At 30.1% G+C, this 21,370-nt stretch overlaps 1 protein-coding gene and 3 long non-coding RNA genes across 7 annotated transcripts; 1 reads left to right on the top strand and 3 right to left on the bottom strand.

Moving 5' to 3' along the window:
• Positions 1-46: 46 nt before the first annotated feature.
• Positions 47-3,504, top strand: LOC115884881. Of its 2 annotated transcripts, none has more exons than XR_004050628.1 (5): positions 47-318; positions 370-1,676; positions 1,790-1,925; positions 2,287-2,424; positions 3,322-3,504. It is a non-coding gene; the product is annotated as an uncharacterized LOC115884881 (long non-coding RNA). The 2 variants fall into 2 exon arrangements; XR_004050629.1 differs by having other exon boundaries at positions 370-1,032; positions 3,322-3,502.
• Positions 3,505-4,876: 1,372 nt separating this feature from the next.
• LOC115884926 lies at positions 4,877-11,912 on the bottom strand. Of its 3 annotated transcripts, none has more exons than XR_004050641.1 (5): positions 11,439-11,912; positions 8,502-8,717; positions 7,958-8,101; positions 5,620-7,815; positions 4,877-4,982 (listed from the first exon to the last, which is right to left on the bottom strand). It is a non-coding gene; the product is annotated as an uncharacterized LOC115884926 (long non-coding RNA). The 3 variants fall into 3 exon arrangements; XR_004050640.1 differs by lacking the exon at positions 11,439-11,912 and adding an exon at positions 9,501-9,625; XR_004050642.1 differs by lacking the exon at positions 11,439-11,912 and adding an exon at positions 9,566-9,625.
• Positions 11,913-13,744: 1,832 nt separating this feature from the next.
• LOC115884968 lies at positions 13,745-14,635 on the bottom strand. The gene is made up of 3 exons (XR_004050655.1): positions 14,549-14,635; positions 13,999-14,142; positions 13,745-13,856 (listed from the first exon to the last, which is right to left on the bottom strand). It is a non-coding gene; the product is annotated as an uncharacterized LOC115884968 (long non-coding RNA).
• A 1,474-nt stretch (positions 14,636-16,109) lies between these two features.
• On the bottom strand, positions 16,110-20,594 carry LOC115884888. The gene is made up of 5 exons (XM_030903602.1): positions 20,438-20,594; positions 20,323-20,362; positions 19,218-19,342; positions 16,895-17,039; positions 16,110-16,833 (listed from the first exon to the last, which is right to left on the bottom strand). Exons 1-5 carry the CDS (start codon positions 20,477-20,479, stop codon positions 16,325-16,327), a joined length of 861 nt encoding a protein of 286 aa, XP_030759462.1. The 5' UTR covers positions 20,480-20,594; the 3' UTR covers positions 16,110-16,324.
• Positions 20,595-21,370: the final 776 nt, after the last annotated feature.

The raw sequence follows: 21,370 nt of genomic DNA, 5'->3' as shown, positions 1-21,370 counted from the left end.
ATATATATGATATATGGGTCATTCCTTCACAAAATCTGACTTCTTTGGGTTAGGAAAATTATACGTTTTATTAGTTGCATAATATTAAATTATATATAAATAAAAATGTTTAAATGGTTACCTACCTATTGTTTTGAACTTAAATGTCATTATGGTCATGAATCTTATAAAAAAATTTAAAAGCAAAAACAAAAACGTTTAAAAATTAAACAAACTTTCAAAATAGTTAAAGAATGGTTTAACTTAGCTTGTAAAAGTAGTAATTTACCTTGGTAATTTACAACTAACAGGCACTCTAAATGGCGGGCAAAGTTTTAGGTAAGTATTTTAAAAGTTATGATTATCATTTTAAAATCTTGAATATTGAAGGTGGAAAAAACTGGTTCATAGTAAGGACCATTGGATAACCTTGCCATTGGATAGGTGATAGATAGGTGTATTCTCAAATAAAGTTTGGATACTAAATCAAGACTGCGATAGGATTTTATATCAAGTATATGGAGCTGATCATGATAGTGATTTAAACAAACAATATTGTAATGAGCTGTTAAGCAACTATCTTCATCTAGATGTTGATTTATCAGAACATTATCCAAAATGGAACAATCGAGATCCACATTTCAAAGAAGCTGCTAAGCAATTATACGGTATCAGAATATTAAGACAAGATCCCACTGAAAATATATTTTCTTTTGTTTGTTCACAACTTTGGTTCACAAAATAACCACATTTCTAGGTATTTCTAGGTAAAAAGGAGACAATTAAAACAAAAATCTATTTAAGTTTTAAACATTGTAATATGAAATAGAAATTAAAAAAGTTGAAACATAAAAACTGTGATGCAAATAAGAAAAAACCAGGCGTTTCACTGGCTAGAGTCAACTAGAGTCAGGCAATAATGCGATAAGGCATAAGGTTGATATCACGTTGATATAAAAAAATTAAACATCTATTTTTGTAGAGGTAAAAACAAGGTTAAACAATAAATAAGAAAAATCATTGTAAAACTTATGTACTCATTGTTTACCTCATGTAAGTTTACTTCTCATTTTTCTGATAAAGTTTTTTCAGAATTTACACTTACACTATGAAATATAAAACATGAACTATTTATTCTTTGCAATGTCGAAGTTGCAAATGAATGTTCATTTTTGAATCCCATTTAAATACTTTTTCTAATCCCATTTAAATACTCTGTTAGTTGACCAAATGGTTTAAAGAATTTTTAGGAATCGCAGGATATTAAGAAGACATTAATTTCTTCAAATATTTATTAAACTCTCTAGAAAAAGGAGATTTAGCAGCTTTATCAACCATTTTTAAATTATTTCTTTAATTTTGGATTCATAGATGGCGTTCTAAATATTTACTGGTAAGCAGATTCCTATAATTTATATCTGGAGCGCCATCTATGTTATGATAGCGATACTAAATTGTGGCGGCATCTGTTTATTACTTGCTGAACTAACGCATTTTTTGCGCCATCTATGAAATCAAAAGCTAAACTAATTCTGAGTTGGCGCCATCTATGAGAATTTCTTAGAACTTATTCTCCGTCTCTATCTAAGTTTTCTCTCTCGCACTCACTGCATAAGTTTATCCTTTTTTAACGCTGTATCTGTTTCTTTCACACGCATTACAAAATTCTCACCTACCTTTTTGGGATTTTAAACAAGGTTGATATAAAAAAAATAAACATTTATTTTTGTACAAGTAATAAATGTTTTTTAAATTTGTTCTTGTGTACTAAGACAATCTTAATACATATTAATATTTTGTCATTTCACAGGATAGATACAAAATTGGAGTCATTTTCTATGGACACAAGGAAGGAGATAAAATATTACATAATATGTTTACAAAATTCACTGGAATCATCTCCGAATTATTTGTATTTGCAAATCGAATGATGGACCATCAAGCAGGTAAAGGTTTCCTACATTTATTACAATTTTATAAACACAGTCGCTTTGTGTAAATGTTTGATAGGAGTGCCTTAAATGCATAGTAAATCTATGATAATTTTTTAGTGATAAAAATAATTTATTCAGTATAGTCATTTCGAGGCTAGTTTTTACCTCTAATGGACGAGTTGTGTGAACACTCTGTATATCATATACCGTTATATAAGAGTCTCGATTTCTCCCCTGAATAAGGGTCTTTAAACTACATATTTTATATCAGCATTATCCTTGCAAGGGCATTATTAAACCCATAGTTTCTTCTTGACAAAATGGTGAATACGCCTATTAAAAAAATGTTCAGCTATGGTAACTTTATTTGTAGGACTCCATAATTATTGAAGGTTGTCTAATGAATTTATTCATGGAATAAGAAACAGACGAAGGACAATGATTGGCTAAGGATATTAATTCAAACAGCAGAAGATATTATAGCTGAAACAGCCATAGCTGAACAACAAAGGTAAATATTCTGTAAATATTACTGCAAAAAAAAAGCATCCAAAAATAAAAATAAATGTTTTTTTACTATAATTCGCCAATGATCCAATATTTTGTTTACTTAGCATACTTAGCAAACTTATTTTAGATATTATTGCCCAAAATATGAATTTGAATAGAAAAATATGCTGATTGAAGAAAAAATTTGGTCTTATCGACCGTCATTTCAAGGCTAATTTTTTCCTCTAATGGACAAGTTGTGTGAACACTCTGTATATCATATAGTGTCATATAAGAGTCTTGATTTCTCTGAATAAGAGTTCCAAACTATATATTTTATATCAGCATTATAAAGCCAAGATTTTCTTCTTGACGAAATGGTGAAGGCGCCTATTAAAAAATGTTTTATATTTCTTAAAATTAACAGACTTAGTAAATTTGAGATAACGTAAATTCTGATATTCAGATAGTAATTTCGCTACAAGTGCATATATTTTAACTTAAAATTCGGTTGATATAATACAATATGTTCCTTATACTGGGTGTTTTTCAAAAGTGGCTCACTTCTATAACTTGTTTATTTTTTTAAATAAAAAACAACTTTTGACTTTTTTGCTTAAAAAAATTTGTATTCTAAATATCAATCCGTGACAATAAATATAACTACCGTATGAAGAAAAAAACGACGTCCAGTTGGCATGGAAATGACGATCGATGACATTCCCCATATAATTTTACATGTAAAATAACAACTATCTTCATTTCATAGCCATCGCTGACGCCTTTTTTTCGATCATATTCAAGTGTTCTCTATATTAATGTTATTTTTATAGATTTATTGTTATTTATAATGATAATAAATATTATTTATGACATTTTACATTTATTTAATTTTAATCCAGTTATTTTTTTATAACAGATTTGAATCTATGAAACGCAAGTGAGTTGATCAATCGGACCTGTTCTTACCTTCGAACGCCACTGCAATACCCATAACTACCAGGGCTTCAACACCAGCTGGTTTTTGTTTACTTTAATATATTTTCTTATAAAATATTTAGTATTTTTATATGACATTATATTAAACACAATTACATTTAAATAAATAAAACTTATAGACCTTTTAAATTGATTTTTACTTACCCTGTATGTGACCCCTTTGCTCTTATATTTTCCTGGTAGAAATCCAAAATATTCATCAACTTCTAGAAAAATTTGCATAAAATTATTTAATTCTCTTCAAAATATTAAATTTCTATCAGGAGAACATAGAGAGCATATGAGATCTCAACAACCGAATATATACCTCTTCGCTCTTATGTACTCCTAATACAAATCCGAGAAAATTCAGCTTTTAACAAAAATTGAACGAAAATGTTTAATCCGTAAGTGCAAAATCACTGACTTGTATCAAGAGCACATAAGTGTGAAGAGGTAAGAACTAAATTAAGTATCAATATTTACATGGAGAAAATTCAATTTTTGTCAAAGACCGCACGAAAATTTTTAACCCGGATCAAAAATCGCCGATTTCTATCAGGAACGCATAAAAGTGAAGAGGTAAGGAGCAAATTTAGTACCACACGTAAATATAGCATTAATCAACGGTATTTCTGCAGACTCTAGCACTTCGACCTCGTTTCCAAACTTCAACCCTTAATATCTCGGAAACTATAAGGGTTAGAGAGGAACGGAACTCGGCATTCGATAGGCATTTCAACCCTTTATAAGGGCGCAAAACGAGGGCGCGATCGGAAACAAAAAAAATTTTTGGCGAAAAATGAGGTAAGGGGTTAACCTTCCTTCATTTTTGCCGAAAAATTTTTTTTGTCTCCGATCGCGCTCTAATTATGCACCCTTATAGAGGGTTGAAAGGCGAATCGAATGCCGAGTTCCGTTCCTCGATATCTCTTTTAGTTTAGAAGTTATGGCCGTTTTTCGAAAAAATCTAACTCGTTTGAGCTCGTTGGTCAAGTCCCCTGATTTTTACCAAGTAGAATTTATTTTAACTACCTTTTATTAAAAACTGACGCTTGAATTTTTGATCAGGGACGAGTTCGTACAGCCTTTGGCAAAAATTGAATTTTCTCGGATATGTATCAGGGGCACATAAGAGCGACTAGGTAAATATTGGTACTCAATTTACTCCTTATCTCTTCACTCTTATGTGCTCCTGATAGAAAATCGGTAATTTTGGACAAGGATTGAAAGTTTTCGTTCAATTTATGTTAAAAGGTTGAATTTTCTCGGATTTGTATCAGGAATGCATAAGAGCGAGGGGGTAATGGTAGATATTATTTTTACATAAAATACTGCCTATTTCTGAACAACTTTTTAAGTTGTTTATTATTAGAATATATTATTTTTGTGACAAATTTCTTTTTTTTTTGTTCAGGATTAGACAGTATTTAGGTTCAATTAAACTCATTTATTTTTAATTATTATTTATTAACATATTATATTTTATTAACAAGAGTAACCTAAAAAATACAATAAAATCCAAGGTGTTGATGGACATGCTGATGATGTCTATGTGGACGTAAATAAATCTTCTGGGTACCCTTCAGGAAAGTCTTGGTTCTGTAAGGAAAATATAAAGAAATAATTAATTATTTGTTCACTAAAGCGGGCCACACACGATCAATATTATTGATTGAAATGGATATTGTCAATATCCCAAAATACCCTTCAAGATTGCCAAAGTATATCAGCAGTATACTGCAATCCCATCAGTATTTTTTTCCTCACACGGTCAATATTACTGACAGTTTTTGGAAATACTGTTAATGATACTGGTCGTGTGAGGCCCGCTTAACATACTTTACATTAAAATCTATTCTGTAACTTTACATTTTCAGTAAATATAGTAGGTGTTATACATATTATAAGCAATTTTTCGTAACACAGGAAACTTTTTTAGCAAAACAAGAAAAAACATGACTAAGTTGACTGCATTAGTAATTAAAAAATATTTTAATCGTAATATTTAAAAAATATGGAAAACTACAAATTAGAAAATTTTAATACTAATACAGGCAACTCTACATACACAAAATTGTATGTTTAGTTGCCTATACACCAATATAAAATGCGCCAAAATACTTTATTCAAAATTAATCATTTAAATCTACATATTTTACAAATTACAATAAAATTTGGTGTTTATGTTTATTTAACATAATCGATTTAAAAAAAGACACCGTGTAGTTTAATTTACCTAAAATGACTTAGCTTCAACTTCAATGATGAATTACATTCTCAATCGGCTGGTAAATGTTGAATTTAACCAATCTAATGGCATCTCCAAAAGGGAATCTTCAATGGAAATGCAGCTTTCCCAAAACATTCTTGTTCCAAAGCAGTACTCCGTAAAAGACTCAAATGCGAGAAAAATTAGAAGATTTCACAGAATGTAGGCAAATAAAATGAGATAGAAATAAAGAAATAGAGTTGGTATGTAGAGTTGAAAAAAAAATTGTATAAAAATGTATAATGAATTTAGAAGTCTCAGAAAAGTTACAAAAAAATATAAAATTACATAAATATAAGAAGGCTTAGAAATACAATCAATGGGAGAGTTTATAGAATTGCTGAATGATGCCATTCCCACAAGGAAGAAAATATGGGAGACAGAACGTAACTTAGAGATATGATGCATTGAAAAAGAATAAAAAAATATAATACAGGAAATAGAAATGCTGAAATATTATGCCTTAGAAGGATGACATTAATGAATAAGGCAAACAAAGAGAAGAGTGAATATGAAATGAAAATATGAGTGAAAAATAATAAAACAAATAATAGGGATGAATATAAAGCCACGAAAATGAGGGATGATTTGAGAAAAAATAGAATGAAAATTGATAAAAAAGATAAAATAATTCTATACAGGCAACAGAAATGTGTTAATTGATTCTAAAGTACACTTTAGAATAGCATCAGAAAAATGACACAATAAAAATATACAAATATATAAGACAATAACTGGGAAGAGTTTATAGAATTGATAAATAAGGAAATTCCAAAAAAAAAAGAAAATATGACAGACCAAAAAAGTTAAATAGAAATAGGCCAAAAGCAAGAAAAAAAGGAGTATGTGGTCAATAAGAACTGGAAAATTGACCAAAGACAATGCTTAGCCTCCTCTAACGAATATCTAGTCAAAATATGACATCAAGCACATAAAGAAAAATCCCCCAGAGCACCAAGTTCGCCACCCTCATCCGATTTAACCCTTGTCCGACGATTAAGCCTCACCAGTCAGTTCCCATCCCAGCTAAGCAGCCTCGTCTCGGGTCGCCCTCGTCACCCATCGAGCGGACATCCACCGGGACCCCCTACAGGCGGACCCCCCTCATCATCTTCAATGTGTCCGATATCCCGCCCCCTGCCTCTTCGAGGGTCACGGAATACGTGCACGAAGAAGTCTCGGAGCTTGGGTGCCAAGTTGTATCCGGCCGAAGCCTCTAGCGTTAGAACACCTAGCTCGTAAACCAGAGGGTGGTGACTCCCTTGGGTACCTATGCATGCTACATAGGTCATCGAAGCCCGAACATCAGGGTTAGGGGACGACCCGGGTCTCCTCTTTTGCGGGGAGGCTAGCTATGATGCTCTGAAGTCGATGTTACTTGGGAAAATTCGTTGGAAAAAAGGCTAGGAAAAACAGAAGTGACATCGTCTGAGGACGAGTCAGGTTTTTTTTAATAAATGGCGAATGCGCCAGGACTTGATTGGAAATGGTTCTTATTGTAGGATTTTTAAGTGTCTTTCGTGTGTTTAAACACGGGCAAAGGGAACCAACATGATCTGTAAAATTATAGCAATTCATGGGATACGATCTGAACAAAATGACATAAAAATGTATCCATCAAAACTAAAATTCTGTACAAGGAATTACACAAACAAAAAAGCATTTGAAAAATAACACCATAAGAAAAATAATGCAAATAAAAGAGACTTAAATACAGGCAATAGAATATTTTAAAGAATTAATGAATGATGTTATTATTTCCACAATGGAGAAAATATAGGACTCAGGCTATTATAGAGAAATGAAAATTAACCAAAAACAACATGATGTAAAATTCTAATTAGATTTTACCAATAAGAAAATGAAGTGGCCAAAGGCCAAAAAATTATCCGAATTAAAACTAGATGGTCTGAATTTGTCTACGATATTAAGGAATCATAAAAATACAAAGTAGAGACTCATTGGATTTTTTTCCTACTTAATTAAATTTAAAAATGATGAAATCCACTGTGATGAACATTAAATACCAGTTGAAATATATTTACCCCCAAAAAAAAAAATTAGATATACTTGTAAGTCCTGATGCATTGTTGGTAATATTCATCAAAAGGATAAATGTACTGCCCTGGAACTGTATACATCCATCGATTTGTTGTACAAAATCTGTAACAAAGAAATAAACAATATTACATTTCATTATAATTTATATCTACAAGTTTTACAAAATTTAAAAAAAAATATTATTTTACAATAATATTAGATATTTATTAAATATATTTGATTTTAAAAAAATAGTACAATTTACCTAAAATGATTTAGGTTCTCTTCAATGTTGAATTTCGTGATTCCACTGTTGAATGTTGAATTTATTCAATGTAATGGGCATCTTCTTCAAACCGTTGCAGATGAAGAAGGACATAACCATCAACTGCCACGAAGATAAAGCCTACTAAATAGAATTATTAAGCTGTATCATATTTTTTATCAGTTACATATACTTTAGTTAATGTTAATAGATATTATTAAATCCTTTAACAAGGGAGATACATAGTATTTTATAATATCTACTAGCCCATAGTTTGTAAAGTAAGTGCATTAAAACAGTAGATGCATTTAAAATTTAAATTTAGAAATAAACAATGCTATAATTTGTTCTTGGGTTTAATTTCAATTTTTTTAATGATTGAGTAGGCAATCAGTAAAATTAAGAACTAAAGAAATAAATTAAGTTACATGCTGGTTTTGATTTAAGCATAAGTATATACGTATATAATAATGTGACTAAAATAAATATAAACTGTGAAAAGTACAATTTTTCCTGTAATATATTAACGAAAAATAAGACTTACTTTGTTTAGTTTCAAAGTCGTAGTTGTAGATATGGCTGAACTGTGTTAGATAAGCCTCAATTTGCCATAAATCTTTGTCTCCCGATGCTTTTTATCTTCCTGCATCGGACTTAACCCTTGGTCAAAGATTAGCTACCTTCTCTGAGATCACCCCTACCTCCTCTTCTGTGAAAGGATGCATGAAGAATGTGTGCTCATATGTGCTATTATTAATGTCTAAAACAAAACAAAAAATATATTTGGGACACTCAAAAATCACAATCTTCTACTAAAAATTACTGTTCTGTATGTGAAAAGTATATTTGTTAGAGTTTTTAAAGTAATTTTTAATCCTTAACGTAATAATATGCAGTCTTTTGAAGTAGTGTGACTAATACCCTTGTATTTCAGAAATCAAAACAACAAAAGTTTTTACCTAATACGTAAAAAAGGTGTGAGAATATCCAGATCAAAACAAGAAATTCCTTAGATAGGATCTTTACCTGGTTAATGTATCTAAAAATTTTGCGATTTACCTTTCCTAAAATTAAACAACAATACAACTAAAATACCATATTTCTAAATGTGCAGTTTGGGAAAAATGGGAATGATAAAAACATTATGTAATATACTACCTATGAAAAAGGCAATAAACAATGTAATATTTAGAATAAAACATATCCAAACCTTTAGAAAATATGTTGTATGATGTTAAAACATAGAAAATAATATAGTAGACATACAAAAGTTAATATCTGAAAAAACTCCACTCTCCATGACGGATTATAAGTGCAAAAACAAAGACAAAGCTAACAAATACAAAGAGAACTTGTAATTTGTATTGAAATCAACAATTACGTAGTAATGTTTGATCATTTTTCGTTAGGAAATTATAAAAGAAAGTATTTAAACAGTATTATTACGTAAAAACATTGTTAAGTTCCAAGAGACGCCATTGGCAATAACAAAACTTTGGAGAAGAAAAAATACGTAAAATATCACGAAATAAGCGGTACTTACTATTATAGATGATCGAGCAGAGCCTTAAGAAAAGTTTATGAACAAATAATACACAATAAAATCACCTTTTCCAGCAAAAATTTCAAAAAATCGTAATCCCTGACGGCAAACGGCAGTAAGACATGTTTAATTTTTTGGTTAAAAAAATCATAAATGGTCAGCGTTGTTACAAGGGCAAAAATTTTTGTACTATAAATGGTGTCGAAATTGTACTTTTTTAAGTGGGATTGTACATTTTTGGTGCAAAAATGTGGGGTCATGTGATCTCTCTATTTACCTTTTTACCAAGTTTTGGTACGTAGGGTGCATCCACACTATCCTAAAATAGCGGAACGGCGTATTGGCTTAACGACCTTGAATCGATTTCCTGCAATTCTATTGGCTGAAATTTTTGCCAGGTGAATTTGACAGATAAAATTTCTGACAGATGAATTTTTCAGCCAATAGAATTGCTGGAAATCGATTCAAGGTCGTTACGCCGATACACCGCCGCCGATCCGCTTTTTTAGGATAATGTGGATGCACCCTCACAGAATTATACACCATATGCTGTCCTCCTTTCACGCAGTTGAGCAGCTCTAGGAACTGTTCAAGAACGCGATACTCTCCCTCCATTCAACTGAGTCATAAAGTTCAGAACTGCCTCCATAAGCTCTGGAACTTGAAATTCGCAAATGGAGGACAGCAATACAGAAGCTACAAAGAGCTTTGAATAGCATTGGTTAAATGGGACCTAATTGCGTGACGTCACGTTTGACATCGGGACACAATAGATCTCTAAGGTCGCAGTGATTAGCCCCCCTCCTACTCACCGCATGGATATCAAACTTACGTTTGACATCCGTGCGGCTTGAACAGCATTTCAAGTAATGTATAATTCTGTGCCTCTGCTCCTAGCAACCTGCATTTCAAATCCACGCATCGCGTATCACCGTTCGTCTAAAAATATGTACGTGGGTTTAAGTTTGGGTTAGTTTGGGTTTGAGAAGTAAGAATTGTACATTTTTTCTTGCAATTGTACCTATGTACTCCTTGACTATCAAATGTACCCAAAATAGTACAATTGTACCTATTGTAACAACACTGTAAATGGTGCTAAATAAAAATAATAGATGACTCTGATCAAACACTTTTTGGAACCCTAAAAATATAGATTTCTGTTAAATGTCGTTAGAGTTGAACTATTGCACGTTCGATGGTGCCACATTCGAAATAGTAGATTTCTTTATTCTAAAAATTCACAGTACAGTCACCTGCAGCTAGATGTCAGGAGAGGCAATTTTACAGAATTCTACACCTATTAATAGCGTAGTTTCATTACATTGCTGCAGATGGCGCCACAACTGAATTTAGTTACAAGAAACACCACCGCGATAAATTGGCGCTGCGATCATTTAGGCGGGCTTTAAGGAAAATTTGAATGGACACATTTTTCTTTTAGACAGATCAATATTGCAATATAGGCGAGATTCTTATTTAAAATGTCCAAAATAATTTTATAGCATATTCAGTTTATTGCATATTATGTTAGTACACTTATTAATATAATTACAGTTAAAAAATATTTATTTTTTCGAATATTTAGAATGATATTATGAGAAAATCATCTAAATAATATGATCTGAACAGTAAACTATTAGACTTTATGCTGTAAATTATATGACTGAAATATTAATTGTGTAATAAACGGCTATAATTTTGCTAAGAGTCTAAAAATTCATTCAAAATTCCCATAATAGGAATTTTAATAAAATCTAATAAGTACCACCCACATTAATGTTTAAATTATTTCCGGTACTATAATACTGAAAACCGTGTGAAGTACTGTATGTATTCAGTAAAGAATTTATACCTAAATATTTTACAAAATATCTACAATAATATGAGGCGTTTGTCAAATATCCTTGATTTAAAAAAAAATATTTTAGTATAATTTACCTAAAATTATTTTATTCCTCTTCAATGATGAATTTCATCCTATTTCACCATTGAATGTTGAATATAATCAACCATATGGCATCTTGATGAGGGTGGTTGAATTGAAGTGCAGCTGTTCTTGTCCAAAAATCCTTGTTCCAAAGCAGTACAATATCCCATTCAAGAATCGAAAACTATACAATCCCATGTAGGCATCAACAGAAATGAAATCAAAGACTTGGAAGTCTGAGAAGAATTACAGTAAAATAAGAAATAATTCACATAAAGAAGAGATTAAGAAATACAATTAGCAGAAAAACAATAAAGAGAAAGACCGTTAGCCTCGTTTGATAGCATCATATCTCTTAAAAAAAAGTGAAACTTTGTGAAATGGATCTTATGGACAGGAGATCCTAGGATTGTCTGACTGAAAATCTTTGCTAGTTCATTTAGCGTTACCCAGGGTGCACCACGTGGAGGCGAACTAGCTTTGCACCCCCCAGAATGAAGACAATATGAGAGACAAACAGAAATAAGATAAATTGAAAAAAATTGCATGAAAATAGATGAACTTGGAAAAGTTTCAGAAAAAAATATAAAAAATGTTTATATACCTAAAAAAAGATTAGTCAGACAATCAATGGAAAAATTTATAGAACTGATGTATGATGACACTCCCATAAGGAAAAAAATATGGAAGACAAATAATAAAATACAGATATGATGCATTGAAAAAAATGGCTTGAAATAAATTCAAAAAAGAACTATAATTCTATACAGGTGATGATGACGAAATATGTCTTAGAAGAGTCTTAGAAGAATGACACAAAAAAGGTATACAAATATATACAAAAAACTTAAGAGAAATGCAATGAATAGAAGAATTTATAGAATTGATGAATGACGCATTCCCATAATAAAGAAAATACGGGAGAAAAATAGCAAAAAGGATATGATGAATTGAAAAATAATACAAATATACAGGAGAGTCATTGGAAGAGTATATACAGAATTGATGAATGATATTCTAGTAGTAAAGAAAATATATGGCAGACAAAAATAAAGAGGTAGGCCAAAAGCAAGACCAAGCAAAAAAATATTAGATGGTATTAAAAAATAAAAAAGAACCTGGTAAATAAGAACAGGAAAATTGACGAAAAGTTATGCTTAGCCTCCTCTAACGAATATCTCGCCAAAATATGACAGAAGTGCACGAAGAAAAATCCTCTAGAGCATCAAGTTCGCCACCCCTCATCTGATTTAACCCTTGTCCGACGATTAAGCCTCACCAGTCAGTTCCCATCCCAGCTAAGCAGCCTCGTCTCGGGTCGCCCTCGTCACCCATCGAGCGGACATCCACCGGGACCCCCTACAGGCGGACCCCCCTCATCATCTTCAATGTGTCCGATATCCCGCCCCCTGCCTCTTCGAGGGTCACGGAATACGTGCACGAAGAAGTCTCGGAGCTTGGGTGCCAGGTCGTATCCGGCCGAAGCCTCTAGCTTTAGAACACCTAGCTCGTAAACCAGAGGGTGGTGACTCCCTTGGGTACCTATGCATGCTACATAGGTCATCGATGCCCGAACATCAGGGTTAGGGGGCGACCCGGGTCTCCTCTTTTGGGGAGGCTAGCTGTGATGCTCTGGAGTCGATGTTACTTGGGAAAATTCATTGGAAAAAAGGCTAGGAAAAACAGAAGTGACATCGTCTGAGGACGAGTCAGGTTTTTTTGAATAAATGGCGAATGCGCCAGGAATTGATTGGAAATGGTTCTTTTTGTAGGATTTTTAAGTGTCTTTCGTGTGTTTAAACACGGGCAAAGGGAACCAACAAGATCTGTAAAATTATAGCAATTCATGGGATACGATCTGAACAAAATGACATAAAAATGTATCCATCAAAACTAAAATTCTGTACAAGGAATTACACAAACAAAAAGCATTTGAAAAATTACACCATAAGAAAAATAATGCAAATAAAAGAGACTTAAATACAGGCAATAGAATATTTTAAAGAATTAATGAATGATGTTATTATTTCCACAATGGAGAAAATATAGGACTCAGGCTATTATAGAGAAATGAAAATTAACCAAAAACAACATGATGCAAAATTCTAATTAGATTTTACCAATAAGAAAATGAAGTGGCCAAAGGCCAAAAAATTATCCGAATTAAAACTAGATGGTCTGAATTTGTCTACGATATTAAGGAATCATAAAAATGCAACGTAGAGACTCATTGGATTTTTTTCCTACTTAATTAAATTTAAAAATGATGAAATCCACTGTGATGAACATTAAATATCAGTTGAAATATATTTACCCCAAAAAAAAATTAGATATACTTGTAAGTCCTGATGCATTGTTGGTAATATTCATCAAAAGGATAAATGTACTGCCCTGGAACTGTATACATCCATCGATTTGTTGTACAAAATCTGTAACAAAGAAATAAACAATATTACATTTCATTATAATTTATATCTACAAGTTTTACAAAATTTAAAAAAAAATATTATTTTACAATAATATTAGATATTTATTAAATATATTTGATTTTAAAAAAATAGTACAATTTACCTAAAATGATTTAGGTTCTCTTCAATGTTGAATTTCGTGATTCCACTGTTGAATGTTGAATTTATTCAATGTAATGGGCATCTTCTTCAAACCGTTGCAGATGAAGAAGGACATAACCATCAACTGCCACGAAGATAAAGCCTACTAAATAGAATTATTAAGCTGTATCATATTTTTTTTACTCAGTTACATATACTTTAGTTAATGTTAATAGCTATTATTAAATCCTTTAACAAAGGAGATACATAGTATTTTATAATATCTACTAGCTCATAGTTTGTAAAGTAAGTGCATTAAAATAGTAGATGCATTTAAAATTTAAATTTAGAAATAAATAATGGCTATAATTTGTTCTTGGATTTAATTTCATTTTTTTTTAATGATAGAATAGGCAACCAGTAAAATTAAGAACTGAAGAAATAAATTAAATTATATGCTGGTTTTGATTTAAGATTTAAGCATAAGTATATTTAATAATGTGACTAAAATAAATATAAACTATGAAAAATATAATTTTTCCTGTAATATATTAACAAAAAATAAGACTTACTTTGTTTAGTTTCAAAGTTGTAGTTGTAGACATGGCTGAACTGTCTTAGATAAGTCTCAATTTGCCATAAATCTTTGTGTCCCCATGCTTTTTATCTTCCTGCATCGGATTTAACCCTTAGTCAAAGATTAGCTACCTTCTCTGAGATCACTCCTATGTCCTCTTCTGCGAAAGAACGCATGAAGAATATGTGCTCATATATGTGCTATTATTAATGTCTAAAACAAAACAAAAAATATATTTAGGACTCTCAAAAATCACAATCTTCTACTAAAAATTACTGTTCTGTATGTGAAAAGTATATTTGTTAGAGTTTTTAAAGTAATTTTTAATTCTTAACGTAACACATGCAGTCTTTTGAAGTAGTGTGACTAATACAGACATTCAGAAATCAAAACAACAAAAGTTTTTATGTACTATGTAAAAAAGGTGTGAGAATATCCAGATCAAAACAAGAAATTCCTTAGTGGATCTGGTATACCGTGGATCTTTTCCCGGTTAATGTATCTAAAAATTTTGTGATTTACCTTTCCTAAAATTAAACAACAATACAACTAAAATACGATATTTCTAAATGCGCAGTTTGGGAAAAAATGAGAATGGTAAAAACATTATGTAATATACTATGTAAAATGCGATAAACAATGAAATATTTAGAATAAAACATATCCAAACCTTTAGAAAATATATTTTATGATGCTAAAACATAGAAAATAATATAGTAGACATAGAAAACTTAAAATATCTGAAAAAACTCCAGCCTCCATCATAAGTACAAAAACAAACACAACGCTAATAAATAAAAAGAGAACTTGTAATTTGTATTGAAATCAACAATTACATAGTAATGTTTAATCATTTTTTCGTTAAGTTATTATAAAAGAAAGTATCTAAACAGTATTATTACGCAAAAACACTGTTAAATCCCAAGAGACGCCATCATGGTTGGCGATAACAAAAACTATTGAGAAGAAAAAATACGTAAAGTAGCACGAAATAAACAGTACTTACTATAACATATGATCGAGCAGAGCCTTAAGAAAAGTTTATGAACAAATATTACACAATAAAATCACCTTTTCCAGCGAAAATTTCAAAAAATCGTAATCACTGAAGGCAATAAAACATGTCGTTTAATTTTTCGGTTAAAAAATCATAAATGGTGCTAAATAAAAATAATAGATGGCCCTGATCAAACACTTTTTGGCACCCGAAAAATACAGATTTCTGTTAATTGTCATTAAAGTTGAACTATTGCACGTTCGATGGTGCCACACTCGAAATAGTAGATTTCTTTATGCTAAAAATTCACAGTACAGTCACCTTCTGCTAGATGCCAGGAGAGGCAATTTTACAGAATTCTACACCTATTAATAGCGTAGTTTCATTACGTTGCTGCAGATGACGCCACAGCTAAATTTAGTTATAAGAAACACCACCGCGATAAACTGGTGCTGCGATCATTTAGGCGGGCTTTAAGGAAAATTTGAACAGACACATTTTTCTTTTAGACAGATCATTATTGCAATATAGTCCAGATTCTTATTTAAAATGTCCAAAATAATTTTATAGCATATTCAGTTTATTGAATATTATGTTATATATAGTACACTTATTAATATAATTACAGTTAAAACATCTAAATAATATGATCTAAACAGTAAAGTATTAGACTTTATGCTGTAAATTATATAACTGAAATATTAATTGTTTAATAGATGGCTATAATTTTTTTAAGAGTCTAAAAATTCCCCATAATAGGAATTTTAATAAAATCTAATAAGTACCACCCACATTAATGTTTACATTATTTCCGGTACTATAATACTGAAAACCGTTTGAGGTACTGTATGTATTCAGTAAAGAATTATTTTCGTGAAAAATGCATAAGTTTTTATCACGATTTTCACACTTTACATGAGCATTTTGATTGGGTATAGCCACATGCTGTGGAGAGTTCACATCGGGGATGTATCGGTACTCAGAAGAAGCAGAAACTTCAGAGCACAGCTTCTTATAATCATCTAAACTTGAGGTAAACGTAGGAGAATCACCTACACCTTTACAAGTGATCTGATTATTGAAGCTTGTGACACTAACTCCTTTTAGGCCTATGCAAATTTGGTTGTTGATCAAACTATAACTACGTAGGTAGCACCAGTCGGTTTGTGGACTTGAGGAGGTTATCTCGAAGGGCACCAAGTCTCCTGAACATGTCCCTGTTTTGATATCTACGGTTCCCTTGCAGATAAAAGGTTTGTAATTATTATAAATAAATTGGCGACCTAGAAAAAAATGAAGAAAATTATTAAAACTTTGTGTTAGACCAACACCCTGTACACTTACCACTTGGCTGGTGTGTTACAATCGTGGTACCACCGACTCCATCCCTCATTTTGAAATTAAGTTCGATAGCTCTGACTGGCTCAAGATCTTTATGGACTTGAGCTGATATTCTATCACCCAAGCCATCCAATTCGCCAAGTCTCGACTAAAACACATTAATAAAATTTCTCAGATCTATATCTCATATCGATACACCGTTAGCTAAACCTTTTTATTGTTAATCTAAGGCAAAAACGCCATTGAAAGTATCGATATTTTTACACATCCCTAATTTCATTTATAGCATTTTAATCATTGAGTTATAATAAAAGAGGAGATGCTATCACGTGACCAAAGCGGTACCAGGTCGGCCATATTGATGCGACTCTCTTGTCAATTCGTGCTATTGCCGTCTAGCGTAATCCTGTTCTTGATTTTTGCGTTTATTTTGAGTTATTTTGTGTTTTATTTGGACTTATGTGTGTTGTGTGACTATAAAAATCATGGTGTCATGTGCTGTTCGAAGTTGTAGTAGCAGAAACGCCATCGATAGAAAGAAATCGTCAGGAATTACATTTCACAGGTAATGGTAAACAAGATGCAGGGCCGAACTCTGAGTATTTTATTATCTTTAATATACCATTTTATAAATTAAATCCCAATTTTTATTAATATATATGTCTTTCTAGGAGGATTTGCGGTACCGGATTTGTAATTAAAATTACGTTTCAATTTGACAATAAATTATAAAATACACATTACATAGAAAATGGTTAATAAAACAAATAAATCATAATCATATGAATTAAAAAGGCAATGTTTATGCAGTGTTGTGTGTGTTAATATACTATTGTGTGTGTTAATATACTATAGTGCTATTATACAGTGTGACCCATTTATTTTAGGTTCACTCTGAAAAAAAGTTTATTAATTGTGCAATATGTCTCGGGTTGTTTTTACATGAAAAACTTTATCTACTTAGCAAAAATAGCCTTGTTCTAAAAATATTCTAGGCATACTTTCCAGTTTTCGTGGGTAAGTAGTTAAAGTGCATTAGGGCTTTTTTTAATCTGTGTATATAATCCAAACCAAACCACTCGATTCAGCATAACTTTAAAGGGCTTACCTATACCAAATTTGACCAAAAAATCTCTGGTGTGATTTGTTAAAATCTTGCTCCTAAAACTGGTAAGTAGACGTTGAATGTTTTTAGAACAGGGTTATTTTTGTTAAAATAATAAATTGGTTTAAATTTTTATTATTTTTTTTATTTATATGTTATTATTATTTATATGTTTAAAGTTTTAAATTAGTATCACACAGTTTTGATCAATCATTTCTAGATAATCACAGAACATTATTAATAAAAAGTATAATAGAAAGATATTTAAATATTTGAATGATATACCTCAGTAAAAATATATTAAACAATCTTGTAAGTGAAAGACATCAAAGCAATAAACTTATTTTATTTAAAGGGCAATAACTTTCATATTTTTTCTAATGTGTATCATAATATTTTATAATAATCTATTTGTAATAAATAAAGTTGCATTTTTCGTAATTTTATTTTTAGTTTCATTTTTCCCATAGGTATATATCATCAACTTCAACAAAAGTCAATTAAGGTAAGTTATTTTTTATTTTATTTTTTTAAAACTATAATATGATACACACATTTTATCTTTAAAATACATACTAGAAAAAATAATAATATTAAATAAAATATTATATTTTATTTAGGTAGGTATTTTATTTAACAAATTTTGGGTATAAGAAATATTTTTTTTTCACTATTATAAATAAATAATTAATTTCAAAAATAAAAAAAACTAATAACTAAAAAATAAAAAACATTAATTTATTTAAATTTTAAAGGAATATTTTAAAAAAATGCAAATTTGCTGAGTCCAACACTGATATCGCCGCCATATTGATGCTACTTTAACCTCCGCCCAGTGAAACCGTTTTTCTTGGCTAGTCGTATATGGGAATAGCATCTCCTCCTTTATTATAACTCAATGATTTTAATCTTTGATTTTAATTTATTCGTAAAGGCTTAAGATAAAACATCATAGAACCTATCGATATCAATATTTTTCATATCGATATTTTGATATATTCACACCAACGAAAATATAGATATCGATATTTTAAAATATTGATATATTTATACATCTCAATTATTAAGTGATGTTATTTCAATTAAAAAATGCTCTTACTTGTAAAGGTTAAAGATAAAACAGAACTGAAAATATGGATATTTTTAATATCGATATTTTAAAATATCGATATATGTACACATCGCTAATATTAAAGGCGTTTCTATTAAAAATGATCTTACTTGTAAAGGTTGAAGGTTCCTTTGAACTTGAGCATTTATTCGTTCACCAAGACCTTGCAAAGGTGCAACTTGTGATTGTACTTGCGCAGAAATCCTGCTTCCCAGGTTATTCAGGTTATAAGGATCTTAAACGCAATGGAGAATATAAGGAACACACTGTGTATTGTGTTACAATTAGAAAAAAATAATTTTGCCATTTTTTTCGATCGCATGGTATAAATAGATTGTTCTATAATAATATTGCAAAAAATAAATGTTCGTGATTCAAATATCAATTGTGTGATATATTGCACGTTATTTTTACTATCCATGAACTTATTCTGACCTTTTAAAATAATTATCTTCCTTGCATAGTAACATTCCATTTTGAATAGATATCAGAGAGAAAAATTATGGGAAAATCCCCGTGATTTATTTTTACAGAAAGAAATCACAGCATCCTCATATTTTGTTTTTATATTAATTTATAAACAAAATATTATGTATTTACTAATAAATTAGGATATACACTTTGGATATACATAATCTGAGATAAATAAACAAGTATCTTTGTAGAATTAAAATGCATTAAAAAATTATCGAATGGTTGTGAAATAATGCAGAGTACAGAAGCAAAACCATTTTTAAAAAATACCATAGGCCCGGTATTATCCTTATATATTCTTAGGGTATTATCCTTGTATATGAATTTTTAATATATAAACAAGGGTATTATGTAAGGGCTGAAGAACCCCCCTCCCCTGAGTTTCAGCCAAGAAATACGATATTATTAATTTCTTTAGTCACAAACGACTCTGAAGTATGTACTTTGAGTAAAATTTTGTGTCTATTAGTTTAGCTGAAACAACTATAAATTTCACAGGAAATATATAAAATTTTATGTAGGTACTTCGGTAATATATGTATATCACTGATAAAAAAATATTCATAATTAAAAATTAAAATGCCATCCTATTATATTCAAATTAGTTTAGAAAATCACAAGTTCTCTATTTTTTTTTGTAAATATATTACAAAAAATAAAGGTGATTAATATTTTTAAGATAATTTTGAACATTTATATTAGTTTTTAATTTGATAATTAAGATTTTCCATTGATACTCACCATCGTTATAAGCATAAAACTGGCCACACACCATATGCACCTATAAAAAAATGACAGTTATTTACTCTAACTCTTTATATAATATCCTTATAATATTTATTACTGTATTTCTTACCAAAATTGTAAAAAATATAAATTTTTCTAATTCTATTCCCATATTATCTCCTTTTTAGATACTTTGATTTAAACCTTATTTAATAAAAGGATTGTTAACAACTGCAAATGCGATTGTTGGTGTTTACTTCAAATAGCTCATGTTTGTTGTTAGTCATAATTGTTAAGAGGATATACATATATTTATTACATTATAATTATTACCTAAAAATAAAATTTATTTTACCTATAAACATTATACTTGATTTAAAACTTATCAAAGACTATCAAAAACTTTTTATACCTCTAAATTTTTTATGATCATTCAAATATCACATACATTAATTAAATATTAAATGTCAATAAACATTATTTTTACATAAAGTCTTCCTCTTAACATCTACATACTCATTCATCATCATCAAGTATTTTTTATGCTCTTAACACAGCAAAGAACCTTAAAATCACGTAGAGTACTTAATAAAGCATAAAAAAAGTACCAATATCTTAACAATGCGATTTTTAAGTCATGATTTTATAAAAAAAACGCTCATTACATTATTCAAGTCTATAAATAGATTATAATTACCTTTAGAATTCATAGAAATCAGAAAGAATCCTGAAAAATCAAGATTAAATTTGTTATAAATTTTATCCTGCTTTAATTGACACAATTAGAATTATTTAGAATAACTAAAAAACTATTTAAATTTCCCAAAAATCAGTTTTGTATGTTAAGTTACATAATACAATAGAACAGGTGTATATCTGGTTGCGTTAATCCAATAAACATATACCAGGAACATCAGAAAAGTGCAAGAATTTGAAATGTTTATTTTGAAACTAGGGAAACCGTCAATAAAATTTGATTTACTTGACAAAAGGGCAATTTTTAAAAAAGAAATTGTAGAAAAGAACATGTCTAAGTTACCCAAGCCGGAATTGCATGGTCTTT

This window comes from Sitophilus oryzae, unplaced genomic scaffold, assembly GCF_002938485.1.
Source record: "Sitophilus oryzae breed Bouriz unplaced genomic scaffold, Soryzae_2.0 scaffold_358_pilon_pilon, whole genome shotgun sequence".
NCBI lineage: Eukaryota > Metazoa > Arthropoda > Insecta > Coleoptera > Curculionidae > Sitophilus > Sitophilus oryzae.
Note: the sequence above shows the minus strand (reverse complement) of the source record. Positions and strands in the feature narration are given on the sequence as shown.